Below are 14,893 nucleotides of genomic sequence, written 5' to 3'. Positions count from 1 at the left end.
AAGCACATACACAATCAGGTTGTGTAGTTTAAGTATTTATTGGTAAAAATCAGCACAGCAAATTGCAAAAATTGTAAGAATAACTTGGGAGTTAAAATTGTTGGTGATTGCCTTGCTCCTTAAAAAGCAACTAAAATAGCTTAGAAATTGGTATGCCACTTTTCTCTGCCATCTGACAACAGGAGACAGCATTTACACTTTGCAACAGGTTTTCTGAATGCCGTAAATGCTGCAAGTGACATCAGATTTTCCTCATTCAAAGGCTTCAGCTCCTCCTCCTGAGCTTGCAGAGCTACTCTTTATGTAGGTTTATGTGTAAATGCTTACACAGGGACGATGGGAATTACTTATGGGATACCAAGAGGAATAAATGCGGCCAGTTTAGCTAATAGTACAGGCAACAGTCTCCTGTGAACTTCAATTCTTAAGAAGGTGCAGATGTGAACTAAAAGCTAAGACCTAAAGGAATATTTCAAGATCAAAAATACTTCTTTTAAAAAAAAGTTAAAATTAGAGAGTTTCTTCCTGGCCTAGCTACAGACTGGGACAGAGCACGCTTAAGGGCCAGCACGTCAAGGGCCAGTGAAGAAGTTTCCTGGTTCTGCAGGTCCTCTTTTGTCACTCTTATGTACTTTGTCGCCTTTCTCTGGGGCAGGTGGATTCTTTCTGCTTTGAAACTGATCGTATCTTGCAATAGTGGATACACCATCCACAAACTTGGTCTTGTAGAGGACATTTGCGTTGTTAAACATCCCATCCTTCAAGGACACCACAATAAACTGAAACAAACCAGAAAAAGTAAATGCCGCCATCCAAATAAAGACTTTAAACAACGTTGAAAAAGGCTTCTAAAAAGAGAGTTCCTTTTACTTTATTTGGCTAATACCTTGGCAGTAATTCTTCAAAAAATACTCTAAACATAACTGAAGCCCAACAGACTGTGCTAAGCAGGTTAATGTACACCCACAGGCCAGGCGCTTTCTGCAGCTAACGATGTACAGCTCTGTCCATACTCCAGAGCTTGGCCTGGGATACAGGCCACAACACAGAACACCCATTCATGGTGCCTCTGGAAAACATGTTGCCACGAATTTGTAAGAATGCAGGATCTTTCACAGTCTGAAGATATTGCTCAAATTATTTTACAACACTGGTAACAAATGTTTCCCTCCTCTCTCTCATAATTTGGAAAGGTGATGTCCTACCACCTAATAGAGAGAGGTACTGCCTTTCACTTGGAGTAGTAAGTTTCTTCAGTTCTGCAGATTTTTTTCATACATGATACAGAGATTCTTTCCACTAGCTCAACAGGGTCAAAAATAAAATATTTTTAAAGCTCAGGTTAAAGAACTCCAGAAAAAAACACAAATAAAAAAAACCCCAAAAAACCTTCAGGATGTGGGTCATGCCTGAAATTGATCATATCACAGATATGCTTCCCTATTACTACCTGGTTTTTAGCCATTGCAGCAACGGCTTACATTAAAACATAATGCTTGGAAGTTTCACAGTTGCCATATCATCAGTGTAACTTCCAGTTGAAACAACTTAGAAATATAACACACATCTCTGGAATAAAATACTTGAACAGCTGAAACTCCTCAGTGGCAGACTGCCTCTGAAAACAGTGAAGTGCGTAAATAGATGATCCCAATAGTTTCAAGATCGTACCTGGGAGCGTCTGAAATGAGTATGAAGCATCTGCCCAATATTCTGGGTATGAGAGAGATCAAGGGCTGCATCCACTTCATCCAAGATGTAAATTGGGGCAGGTTTGAAGAGAAGCATGGCTAAGATCAAGGACAAGGCCACCAATGATCTATAGAAAACAAAGTTATGTTTTACCCTCTTGTTTGAGAGGCTTTGGCTTATGGAAACAATTGTTTGGTAGTAACAAAACGCTCTCTCAACAGCAGATTCATGCTATGAGTTCTGAAGAGACAGAATGACAGCTTCTGCCGCAACTTCTGATTTCAAAATGTGAAGCCTTCTGCCAGAAATGGCAAATGTTACTTACTCTTTTATCAGAAGATCAGGTTAGTTGGGTGATGATGTTTAAAACCATGCTGTTGCTTTACCTATTTTCAATTCAGAGTTTTGCAGTGCTGTTTTTCAACGTACAGTTCTTGAAGCATTCTATCCTTCAGAAGGTTGTATATCTCTGTCTCATCTCTTCCTAAATTCTGTTTCTACTTTTCAATTTGTTAGATTTTTCCTTAGAAGTTGCAAAGAAGCACACACCCTACACAGGAGCTGTAGTCACTGGACAAGAAAACTGTCACCATGACACTACTTTGACACTGGGGCAGAACTTGTCTATATAGATTTTTGAGAATGCAACTCAAAGGCTGGAGCATTTAATTCAGCTGTATCTCAGTACTACCTAGAGTTAACTGCAGTTTTCTCACCACTCAATTCATTTTTTTGTCACTTCTCCATGGAGTAAAACCTTGTTTGTTATCATATGCCAAGTGATGAATGCACTGTTCTAAGTTGGATTCCTCTTTGAGCTGAACTGAATTAATAATGCTTTCATTATTAAGTCAGATTGGAAGGAGACAGGGTCCCTGACTTGCCTAGGGAAAAGATTCATTTTTTGCTTTTCTGAACTATAATTAGCTAGACATATCAATTATATACACAACTGCAATGGAAAACGAACAAAAAACCCACAAAGTTCACCAACCTTTGTCCTCCACTAAGTTCTGTTAAGTTTTCCTTCCAGGTGTTTCCCAAGGCGACTCTGAACTCCAGACCATCCAAGACATTCTGGGTTTTACAGGCTGCTAGCATAGCTTTGGCTCCTGGTAGAAGCGTTGAGAAAATTGAACCAAAGTCTTCATTCACCTAGAAGTCAGAACACAAACGGTGTATGTACATGCTCTGAATCAAGAACACAAACAGCTAAAAACTTAGTGGTAAGCTGCACTATGCTTTAGATGTCTTGCCCAATTTAACCCAATGACTTCTTCTATCCTGAAGATCAGCACATAAAGGATAGTGAGAAAAGATTAGCATATGGAATCTTTTATTTTCTCTGTACTGAAAAGAGAAGCAACACTCAGGGATAGAGAGAGAGAGAGAGAGAGAGAAAGATAGATAGATACATATAGATACATGTAGATATATATAGAACACCTTATACTAAGCATTTCAGAAGGAGCAAATGAAAGAAATATTGGAAGGCTTCTTTACGCTATCAGCCAGGGAAATGGTTATACCCTACTTCAGATTTATTAGCTGGTAAATTGTGATTTCTCCCAATTGAAGGACTATTAAAAGTATAAGCACCTTGTAAGAGGCACACACTGGCATCCTCCCCGCTCCTTTTCTTCCCAGGATTACTTAAGCAATGTCCAGGTGTTGGATGGGATGCAACTTTGTAAATGTAGATTAAAATTTCCTAGGTCAAGGAATGTATTCCACCACCCATGATGCTTTTAAATACAATTCACTAATTTTTGCCAAACAAGATTTTACAATAAAAAGGTCCCATTTTGTCAGTGATGTCTTGAGTACGGGCAGTAATAACTAAAACCGATACTTCATTTGTGAGCAATTTCATCTTAGATATAACCAATCTTCTCAAAGGCCAAAAAGTACAAGCTCTCCTGGTACAGCAGAAAAGAATGTGTCGAGAGCTTTCCATGTTGAAAGGAGAAGGGAAAATTTTATATTTTTGTTATAGTTCATGATATGAGAGAACTAGTAAGAAGGCAGAGTGCTCAGATAACAGAAACATAAATCAGCTGTTTCTCTATTCCAGTATTACGTATCCTGTCAGTGACAGCAACAGTAGCCCAGGTCCACAGCTCCATATTGTATGGAGCTACACAGAACCAGAAGATTTTAACTCTGGTCAAATACAGGTTTAAGCAAACAAAAAGAAAAATAAACTGTATCACTGTTTTGTCCAACTTCCATGTGAGAGAGAATGGTTTCAGCATGCCAGTAGCTTAACCTTCCTTAAATTTTTGTGGGCACTAAAAGGGAATGGTAAAGCAGTTTTGCAGGTTTAACTGAATCTTTGTAATTCTCAAAGAATTCCTATCTTATTCTCAAAAGTGAGATGAAACAGGGGAAATGAAGTGGTTGTTTTGCAATTTAAACACTAGGCAAGGGAGATTTGTTCTGGAAAGAGACATCATTTTTTTTTCCATGGAAATATGCAAAACAGTAATCTAAGACAAATATGATCCTCTGCTAAAAAGTGAAGATTAGATTTCAAGTGTCATACCTTTTTCCAAGCAATATTTAAAGCTTCAGTTTTCTTCTGGTCAAGCTCTTCAATAGTTGCAAGAATTTTTGACTTGTCATTCTCTACAATTCTTTTTTTCTTCATTAAGTCATTGTACTGGTGCAATGAGAAGAAAAGATTGATTTCAATGAATTTTGTGCTCAAATACATCTTGTGCTAATCTTACAGTTTCACTGTTTATCGTTTTTGTAACTATGAAATAGCCATTAACCACAAGATTGAAATCCAAAGCATTCATTTAGCTGTATGCAGGATTTAAGTATTAGGACATTATTTGCAAATTAAAGCAGTAGAATTTTCAACAATTTTCGAGTTAATCATGTTTCATTTGCCTTTCCATAGGAGAAAGGATGTTTCTGGAGGCTGATATGAAGAACAGGCCAATTCTAATAATGAAACAGTACTAGAAAGGTTGAAGTGTCAGTCAGTGGACAGTTTTGAGACAATCCTGGAATAGCCTCAAGATAGAGATGAATTCCAGACACGCTATCATGCTTGAAGATGAACAGTTTTTTGATCTGCAACCTTTGATAAAGTACGTATTCTCAGATACTGTAAAGGATACAAAAGCTTGCCTAATGCTGCTGCTGCCAACTTAGGATGGACTGAGGTAGGGAGGAATGAAATTATTCTTTTTACCATCCAAAGTCAAGATTATGCATAACCTAGAAAACTAGTGCAAAAGTGAACAGTTAAAAAATGCAAGATTAGTATAAAAGATCTAGCAAAAGGTTTCCAGCTATCTCATGAAGATTTAGTTTTATTTTTGGTGTATTCAGAGGTAGAGCATACGAAAATACAAAGCTACATTATACATAATACCATATACCCCACCTGCCCAATCTTTAAAAGTTAAAGCACAGAATGTTTACCCTCTCCTCTGTCTCAGAAAGCATATTCATAGCTCTCATGTTCACGTTCCTCCCCAACTTCTCTTTTTTCTCCTGCAATTTCTGCAGCTTCTGACCTGCTTCTTTAGGATTGTTAGTTTTGAAGTCATAGGCTGTGTTTGGCTGACCAAAAAGTGGTTTCTCTGAAGCTATCCACCCATACTCTTTCAGCATTTTGTTCACCTGTATACAAGAAGATATGTTGAGGCTTTTTTTTTTCCCCTTCTCAAATGTGAATGAAAATTAATCTAAAAAAAAAAAAACAAAAAACAAAACCCTCCAGCATCCTGAAGTTAGTCTACAACATTAATTTTTCTATCCCAGCGCAGCACAGGTGCATACCTTTACAATGCTGCATGTGATTTCCAAGACTGTAGATTAACCAAGATTTTAAGGGAGCTTTCACATATACCCATCACGTTTACTTGGATCAGGTTTTTCTACATCTGGACTAACCCATTGTCACTAAATCTCTGGATGAGCTTCTTTAATTAGTTACCCAATCTGTCCACGCAACAAGAATGTTCTTCTCATTGATCACCTTCTCACTGTGATCTACTCTCTATTAGTCCATACTGATAAGCTCTGTTACAATTTACAATTTCCACCCCCTCCTTCTGGGATAAAACTTTTCACATCAAGAGCTGCAAATATGACAGTGCTTATTAAGAAAAAAGGCTATTTCCTTTGCATGTGGCAAGGGAAATAACAACTCTTGGTCACAAGATGCAAGGAAAAGCACAGTTCTGAAATACCTTGGCAGCAGCATCAGCAGTCTCTTGTTGATGTTTGCTGATGTTGTGTTCTAATGCTTTAACCTTAAGCTGTAATTCATTATTTTGTTCTCTGTATTTTACTATCTCTGCAGATTTGGCTTTAATTGCTTTATCCTGTAATACAATTACTTCCTTTTGCTTGGCCAGCTCCTTCTGTGATTTCTCTACAGATTCCTGAAAAGCAAATCAAACAGCCATTTATTAGCTTCTTTTAAAGGCTCATGTTAGACAGTTGTTAGAAGAGAAGGACACAGCAAAGAAGGAGAAAAAATTCACATGTGGTAACGAAGCCAGAAAATAACTACCTAGACTAAACATAATTGAGTGCTGGCAAGAAAATCCGAACAACAAAATACACAGTATAATTTGTGCTTTAGGGGATCGTATCTTCAGTAATGTCAACACTGATAATGAAACACAGTATTCACTTTTACCTTTGTCTTAGACACCTCAGCTGCCATAGCATTAACTTGCTCCTGGTAGAATTTGATTGCTTTATCTGCAGCCGCTAGCTGTTGTTTATAGGAGACCTGTTCTCGTTTTAGCTCTTCATGTTCCAGAACTAAAGCTTCAACTTCCTAGAGAAATGTTTTCAAATTTATTACTTAAATGGAAAGAATTAAGATTCAGTTTGACATAGTAAATGCTGTAGAAGACTAACAGTACCCATTCTTCAGTAAGGGGGCAATCCCACAAAAAAAAAAAAAAAAAAAGCATCAGCAATTTCTACATCAGTGACTACAGAGTAATATATTAAGTTCCAAAACTGACAGTATTGAAGCTTCAGGAGAATCAAACTTTCTGATGACTGCAACCACTTTTGACATTGAGAAAATTGCCAACAAAGGTTAAGTTTTACCTGCTGTTTTTCTTTCATTTTCTTGCTTGAAGCGTCTGACTTTTTCTTGGCACTATCTAGTTTCTCCTGGGCATTTTTTAGTTCTTTTTCACATTCTGCTTCTGCATTTTTCATTTTATTCTCTAACACCTTGTATTTATCTTCTGCTTTCTTTTGGCTCTCTTCAGTTTTCTTTAACGTCTCTTCACAGTCCGCTGAATCAAGAAGTACAGTACTGAGATTGGGCATTGTTCTTATCTTTAAATTTACATCCTGAACGCCAACTGAAATAAATCTGTCTTTGCCTCTAACAGAACAAAGTGGTTGTACGTTTGCTACTTACTGAAGGCAGCTATATCAATGATTACCTAAGACAGTGTGCTGTTGTTACCAGTTATTGGTAGGGCACCAAAGAGAAAACCAGTCATTAAAATTAATGAAAATAATCCTTTTTTCTTTTTTTGACAGTATATGCCAAATCACATGATCAAGAAGCAATTAATCAAATGGCTTCCTAATAAGATATCACCTCATCCCTAGAATACTATGTCTATGTATGTATCACTTCTGTCCATCTTTTTTCTTTATGTTTTACTTATTGCTGCATTTGCTTCCTTTTACATTTTTCCTTAGCTATACAAACAGTACTTCTTTCCAATGTTTTCTTGTTATGCAAAATATTTTATTGCTAACCTTAAATATCTACAGAAACAGATGGCTTGGAAAAAACAAAGATTACTCAAATATGGGATTAAATCAATTTTAAAAATTCCCTGCAAAGCCATTTTTCCTTTTATTATAAAGTATATAAAACACTTAATAATAGTATAACCTTTACTTCAAGAGAATGACCAACCTTATGTGAATCACCTCTATGCAAGTCTGTTGTGATTCTGTGTTTGTTACATATACCAAAATATAAAGCGAGTATTTTCAAAGCGAAAAACATTTTTTTCTTAAGCAAAGATTCTGCTACTCAAACAGCCAAATATCCATCTCATTCTCAGCAAATAGTTTTCATCTAAAAGATTAAGAACAGATTTGTCACCAATGGTTTTCTTCAGGGCAAGCAGCTCTTCCTCTTGTTTGTGATAAGCACTTTGTTGTAGCTTTGTTTGCAACAGCTCTGCTTCCTCAGACTTCATCTCCCACTGCTGCTTCAGTTGCCGGTACCTTTGAAGACAGTAATGATATAACACTGCTATAATGAGGGGTACCCGGCACTTCAGTTTCAAAGTAGAAATAAGTAGATAAAGGAATACTTACATTCCTATTCTAATGTGAGATACAATGATGACTATAGGACAAATAAACTTAAATGCATGAAAGTCTGATATAATTTCTTTAATAGCAATTGTGAAGTTTGTAGATATGTAATTTATTATATATGTAACTCCTGGTTATGTATCCCCGACAAGGTATGTTAAAAACAAACAAATGCAACACATGGAATCTGGCTACAATTCAGAGCTCATGTTTTTCCAAACAGCAGCATGACAGATGCTACGCTGAAGCATTAAAGAAAAAAATATCTAAAAGAAAAACTCATTTCTTCCTCTTGGTCATATTTCTGGAAATCTATTAAAACTCAAAATAATTTGAAAAATAAATCCAGCTGGTATATAGCATATTACACAACACTACCCCCTTATGGGATTTTTACAGAACTGACTAAACATGTTTTTATATTCCATCTTTTAAAAAGATCTTCAGTAATTGAGTAGCTGAAAATCAAATATACTTAAAATTATTTAAATTTAAATCCTTACAGCAGTATCACTCAGATATTCCCCTTTAGTACCTTCATATTTTCTTGGGAGAAAAATAAGAGCTATCACAAACTGAAATTCTGTATGGGTGTTACAAAATATCACTGGAACAGATCCATTCTTCAGTGGACTTCATGAAACTTTGGAAAACTTCAAGTGATTTCAAGTATACATCATTGTATGCCTTTTTTTTTCCTGTATTACCCAAAATGAAGTTTTCTTGCATGTGTTATCTAAAAATTAAATCTGCTTGCTGATTGCTGTACTTACAAATTAAATTGGGGGGGAGAAGGAGGAGGGAGGAAGGGAATAATCGTCTGCATATTACATTACCAACTGGCCCTATGCCCTCCAAAAATACTTCTTTATATTACATTTACTCAGTCACATAAGAGAAACGATAGACATTTTATAGGGCAAACCTTACTTTTCAGCAACAATCTTCAAGCTTGCCAGCTCATTCTCTACAGTCTCAAGTTCAGACTCCTTTGTCTTGAGTTCTACTTCAACGTTTTTCATTTCTTGAAGTTTAGACAATATTGGTGCAGCCTGTGAGCACGCACCTGTTCAGTGAAAAAAAAAGCAAAGTCAAGCTAATTGGAATTAGACTAGTGGATTCACCACTGGCAAACAGCAAATTCTAAATGTTAATCATGATGCAGGATGATGATTTGGTTTAGTTACAAAACAGAAAGGTAGCTAGGCTAAAGTTGCAGTAGTTCTCAGTGGAAAAAGACTACCTCCTCTGTTACAGAATTTAGTTCTACAGACCTTGAATACTACACATGCATTTCTTATGAAATCAACTAACTTTTCATTATTTATGAAATTACCTCAAATTAATCATTAATTACTTCAAAAAGTGTTTGAATTCAAAGCATTTCTCCCTCCAAGAGGACTATATAGCCAAATAAGATTTAAGTATTTAAAATCTAAACCACTTTATGCAAATAGTTTTTTCTTAGTCTAATCAATCTTCTTTCAGCTCAAGAGTGACAAATCTTTGCGCAAACAGATCATATTATCCCCAGTACGGGTCTAAACAAAAAGGTTACTGTTCATTTTTTATAAAAAACATGCAGAGCAGTAAACAAATCAACAGACACACAGTATTATTATGAATAAAACCAGCAATTGCCTCCATGCAGAGTGCCCTGAGGGTCAAACATATCTCCATCAAGTGTAACACTTCTCGTCATTATCCTTTTGTCAAAGGTCACTTTCTTAGCATTATCCATATTATTACAGACCAGTGTCGTTCCAAAGACATATTCCATTGCTTTCTGCAGTTCAGATTCATATCCAACTAGAAAAAGGGCTAAATGCAAGTTATCACGACCAGCCTAGAAATCAAATGAAATGCAATTAGTATGCCTTAAGTTATAAGAATTTTCAAATCTAATTTGTTTTCTCTTGAGAAAAACATTTTCTAAAAACATCATCACGTTTTAAAACAATTTCAGTTAAAAGTGGAATAATTAATATCAATTTAATCATTGCATAGCTGAAAGGATATAAAGGAAAAAAATAAAACCAAGATACCCTCAAACCCTATAGAAATTCTTACTAGTATAGCCATTAAGAAGCCCATGTTTTTAGCAAAGAAACAAAATGAAAACGGTACACAAGCAAAATAGTGTAAATGGTGTATTTATTTACATACCAAGGTTTGGGCCAACTTGATCGTGTCTTGTCCAACACACCTGGCTGAAATTTTGTTTAGTGGAATGATGGTGTATCGACGCTTTAGTTCACCCTTTTCCAAAAGCTTTTTGCCAGTAACCTCAAATGAGAAGAGTTACAAAGCATACCTGAATACATAACTGATTTTGTAAAGTAAGACAATAGCACATTGCAAGTGGAATATATTTTTGCCAGTAACTATGCATGACTCTCTTGACCTAATTTAAAATTGTATATGGGTCCAAACCACCTCTTAAGCATTCAGTAACAATACACATGCACCCTGAATCACATGACCTCATCTCAACATTCAGAGTTCTGTATTAAAATAATAAACATACCTCCGTGTCCACAATAATGTTATAGAGTTTCCCTCCAGCCACCGCTTCTAGGGCTTTTGCTTTGGACAGATCTTTCACAGTGATGAGAGACACAACAGGGCCTTTCACATGGTTTGGATTCCAATTTTTTTCTGGATGTCTTAAAATAAATTTAAATTATAATAATCATGTTTGTTTCTCTCCCACACATCTTAAAAAATTTATATTTAAAAACTCACACTGCTTATTACATTGGTATAAGTAGTACTAAATTCTATCAGGAAAAAAACCACAGAAAATGGTTAAATTAAATACTTCAGGGCAAGAGACTTCCCAATAGTCAGTTACAAAGTCATTAGAAGAATGTTCTTCCTGATTTTGGTATAATTTGTTCATGCAATTTTCAGTTGATTTTTACTATGGGTCCTGTTATTAGCACAGCTATAGGAATATGTTCAGACCGATTATTACACAAGCCAATGAATCTGGGGATACATGTGTTTGATTGGTGGAGACAGATAAAATGTTGACCTCCACAGAGCAAGTCTATTCATAGTCCTCAGGCAGGACTCTGAAAAGTAATGATTACATATTTTTGCAGTTTAGACCTTTGGATTCTATGGTTTTAGCTACTGAAGTTGAGTTATGGCTTGCAAACACCATCATACAAAACTTTAAAATTCCCGTGATTTTGATAAGGCTGTCATTTAATAATGACTGTACCACTTTCCCTGCTGCCCATTAATTCAGTTAACATTTCTTGACTTCCCCCCCGTTCCCCCCTTCACTTGCATGGCAGGTAAGATAGTCATTGTTTGCTGGCACTAAAAAGAAAGCAACAGCTAAGCAATTGATGAGATCATACTCTCACAACTCCCCTAAGTTCCATAAGCCATAAGCCATGGGATAAAATGCCCCAAAAAGCACTTTCAAATGTCTTTTAGGATCACACAGGTCTTACTTGTATTCAAACTGTAGATGGGGAAACTTTGCCATTAAGCCTTCAAACAATTCTCTCAGTCGGCTGATGTCACGAGTCAATGCCTTCTTTTTCGCTAAAAGGGCTTCTTCTTTCTCTTCTTAGGAGTTGAACACAAGCAGTAGACAAACACCCAGAGCATAGAAATCTATTAGCTTAAAAATTGGTATGCTACGCTATTTATCTACATATATGTAGAGAATACTTAACTGAAAGACTTTCTAAAATTCTTTGTAAATTTCCAGTTTATACAAATTAACACCATCACAATACCAAACACGCAAAGAAAGAATTTAAAGTCTAATGTGCTTCTCTGAATGTCATTCTGGAATATCAATTTACAGTTTTGAGTAGCTTCTGCAACAAATGTTACCTGGAATGAAACAAACTTTAAGAAGTGTTTTAGGTAGGGAAAACCAGAAAGGAATAGGGAGGTTGGTCACTTTTTCCATCTAAATTTTAGATGGAAATTAAATTTTCCATCAAACTTTAAAAGATTTGGCCTAAGGTTTATAAAATCAAATTATTTTAAACTATTTTCTGTGAAAGAGAAGAGCTTGCAGAGCTTTGACCAGAGAAATTTCTTTGTGCACAAAAGCACAAACCAAGCATACTGGATTTTTCAGTTCCTTCTTGTATTGGGTCTGGCTGGGATGGAGCTAACTTTCCCCATAGCAGCCTTCATGGTGCTGTGCTTTGTATTTCTAGTAGAACGGTGTTGATAACACACCGGTGTTCTGGCTACTGCTGAGCAGTGCTGGCACAGCATCAAGGCTGTCTCTCCAACCTGTCCTGCAAAGGCCGGTAGGCTGGGTGTGGGCAAGAAGTTGGGAGGGGACATAGCCAGGACAGCTGACCTAAGCCATATTCCATACCACATGAAGTCGTGCTCAGCAATAAAAGCTAAGAGAAAGGAGGAGGGGAGGGGACACTACACGTACTGAGGCCCTACTTCCCAGGAAGTGGCTGATGGGAAGCAGAGAGTAAATCTTTTTGTTTCTCTTTGCTTCTGTGTCCAACAGACCCAGTTCCAACTGGCTCCAAGACGGACCTGCTGCTGGCCAAGACCAAGCCCATCAGTGATGTTGGTAGTGCCTCTATGATAACTTATAGGAGGGGTAAAAAATGCTGCACAACAGCAGCTGGGAGAGGAGTGAGAATATGTGTGAGAGACAACTCTGCAGACACCAAGGTCAATGAAGAAGGAGCGGGAGGAGGTGCTGCAGGCGCCAGAGCAGAGATTCCCCTGCAGCCCATGGTGAAGACCATGGTGAGGCAGGCTGTGCCGCTGCAGCCTAAGGAGGTCTGTGGTGGAGCAGTATCCACCTGCAGCCCATGGAGGACCCCACACCAGAGCAGGTGGATGTGCCTGAAGGAGGCTGTGACTCCATGGAGAGCCCGCACTGGAGCAGGCTCTTGGCAGGACTTGTGACCCCGTGGGGGACCCACGCTGGAGCAGTCTGTTCCTGAAGGACTGCACCCTGTGGAAGGGACCCACGCTGGAGCAGTTCGTGAAGAACTGTCTCCTGTGGGTGGGACCCCACGCTGGAGCAGGGGAAGAGTGTGAGAAGGGAGTGGCAGAGGCAATGCATAATGAACTGACCGCAACCCCTATTCCCCGTCCCCCTGCGCTGCTGCTGGGGAGGAGGTAGAGAAAATCAGGAATGAAGTTGAGCCCGGGAAGAAGGGAGGGGTGGGGGGAAGGCTTTTAAGGTTTGTTGCTATTTCTCGTTATCCTACTCTGATTTGATTGGTAATAAATTAAATTAATTTTCCCAAGTTGAGGCTGGTTTGCCTGGAACAGTACCTGCTGAGTGATCCCCCTGTCCTTATCTCGACCCACAAGCCTGTCATCATATTTTCTCTCCTCTGTCCAGTTGAGGAGGGGAGTGATGGAGCGGCTTGGTGGACACCTGGGGTCTCCAGCCATGGTCAACCCACGACACTTCTATGTTCCTTTTCAGATTGCCCAAAATTATGCACCAGAAGTCTGCACAGACCTTCATAGTTCAGCTTCTTCATTTGGTTCTCTAGTTTTATTTTTGTTTTTCTGACAGCTTCAAGTGCTTCTTGGTCTTTCTTGTAGCCTCCATCCATCTTTTTAACTTCAGCTTGTTTTGTCTTTAATTCTTGTTGTGCGTAATTCAACTTCATTTGAGCCTGTAAGGAGTAAGAAAATATGGAACCAGAAGATCTTCAAAGAAAATCTTGCAGGTGCAGATTTAGAACACTTACACTAACAAGGTGCTCACACAATTTGTAAAAGTTTCCACTGGTTGCAGAAATGCTAAAAAGCAGCCTTGTCTTTTGAAAATAAGGGCACGGGCGATTTGGAAATAAAAACATAAATCATGTATTTGGATACAGTAACTCATATTAGTACATGAATGGAGTCCGAGAAGAAACAAAGGTAAAATAATGTGGGACTCAGCTGTCCTTGTTATTTTCCCCAAAAAAGGTTTTCCTTAAGCGAGACAAGCAAGGTGCACTTTCAACTTTGAAAATTTAAATTCCACCATGAGAATTACCCCAGCAGAGGTTTCCTACCTTAAGACAAAAGAAGTGGCGTCTGTTTCAGTTGTGTGACTAGCACACAATTTAACTGAGGAGAAAACAGTTTCTTCTGAACTCTCCATTCTCAGTCTAAGGCATCTTTGTTTTGATTCCATTAAGTTTTACTGTAGAAATCTCTATAGTATCAATGCGTAACATGGACAGCAGTCTTAATCTCTTCCTGTTCAAGACCGTCAGTCATTTGAGTACTGTGAGTCCTACTTTATGGCTCAAATGCTAGTTTCTATACTTCCTCACAACAATGTTATAGCTTTTCCCTATTTGTCTGTATTTATGCAAGGAATTTTTTTTTTATAATTACCTGTTTTATCAAAAAGTCACCTTAATGCATATGCCAACTCGTAAAATATCTTGCATAGATACTCTGCAAATCTTTTCACTGACCTTTCAAGAGTGTCACTTGTTTTTCAGACAATTTTCAAAAGAAGTAGGAAGGCTGGTCTGATACAAGTAAAGCTTTTATTCTTACCTGTTTAGCCTCTGTTACTGCTTTGCTGATTTCATTTTTGCAGGTCATCATCTGCCCAGCAAGAGTAGCTTCTTCCCCATCATCATTGCTGGACAAACCAGCAGACACAGCATTAAAATGCTGTTGTGCTGCAGCTAAAGCACCTGCATCTTTTTGACTTGCTTCCTGCAAAGCACTTAGTTCTTTCTCTACCTTCTTTACTTCTTTCTCCTTTGACACTAATGCTTTAGAATCCTTCAGCAAAACAAAGAACAAAAACAAAAATAGAAAGAGAGAACCTGAGTCCCATTAACTTTAAATTCATGTCGTTTAGATCATAGAATCATAGAATCATTAA

General features: G+C 37.7%; 1 protein-coding gene across 1 annotated transcript; it reads right to left on the bottom strand.

The window, feature by feature from the left end:
* Positions 1-572: 572 nt before the first annotated feature.
* Positions 573-14,834, bottom strand: SMC2 (structural maintenance of chromosomes 2; the record flags this gene model as incomplete). The annotated part of the gene is made up of 16 exons (XM_009581439.1): positions 573-779; positions 1,672-1,819; positions 2,687-2,847; positions 4,238-4,354; positions 5,131-5,331; positions 5,904-6,098; positions 6,359-6,502; positions 6,784-6,977; positions 7,811-7,935; positions 8,959-9,094; positions 9,670-9,874; positions 10,195-10,314; positions 10,556-10,694; positions 11,496-11,613; positions 13,514-13,673; positions 14,557-14,834. Coding segments are annotated over 16 exons (2,648 nt in total), but the record flags the coding sequence as incomplete, so codon positions are not given.
* Positions 14,835-14,893: the final 59 nt, after the last annotated feature.

The sequence above is a fragment of the Fulmarus glacialis genome, unplaced genomic scaffold (assembly GCF_000690835.1).
Source record: "Fulmarus glacialis isolate BGI_N327 unplaced genomic scaffold, ASM69083v1 scaffold5257, whole genome shotgun sequence".
NCBI lineage: Eukaryota > Metazoa > Chordata > Aves > Procellariiformes > Procellariidae > Fulmarus > Fulmarus glacialis.
Note: the sequence above shows the minus strand (reverse complement) of the source record. Positions and strands in the feature narration are given on the sequence as shown.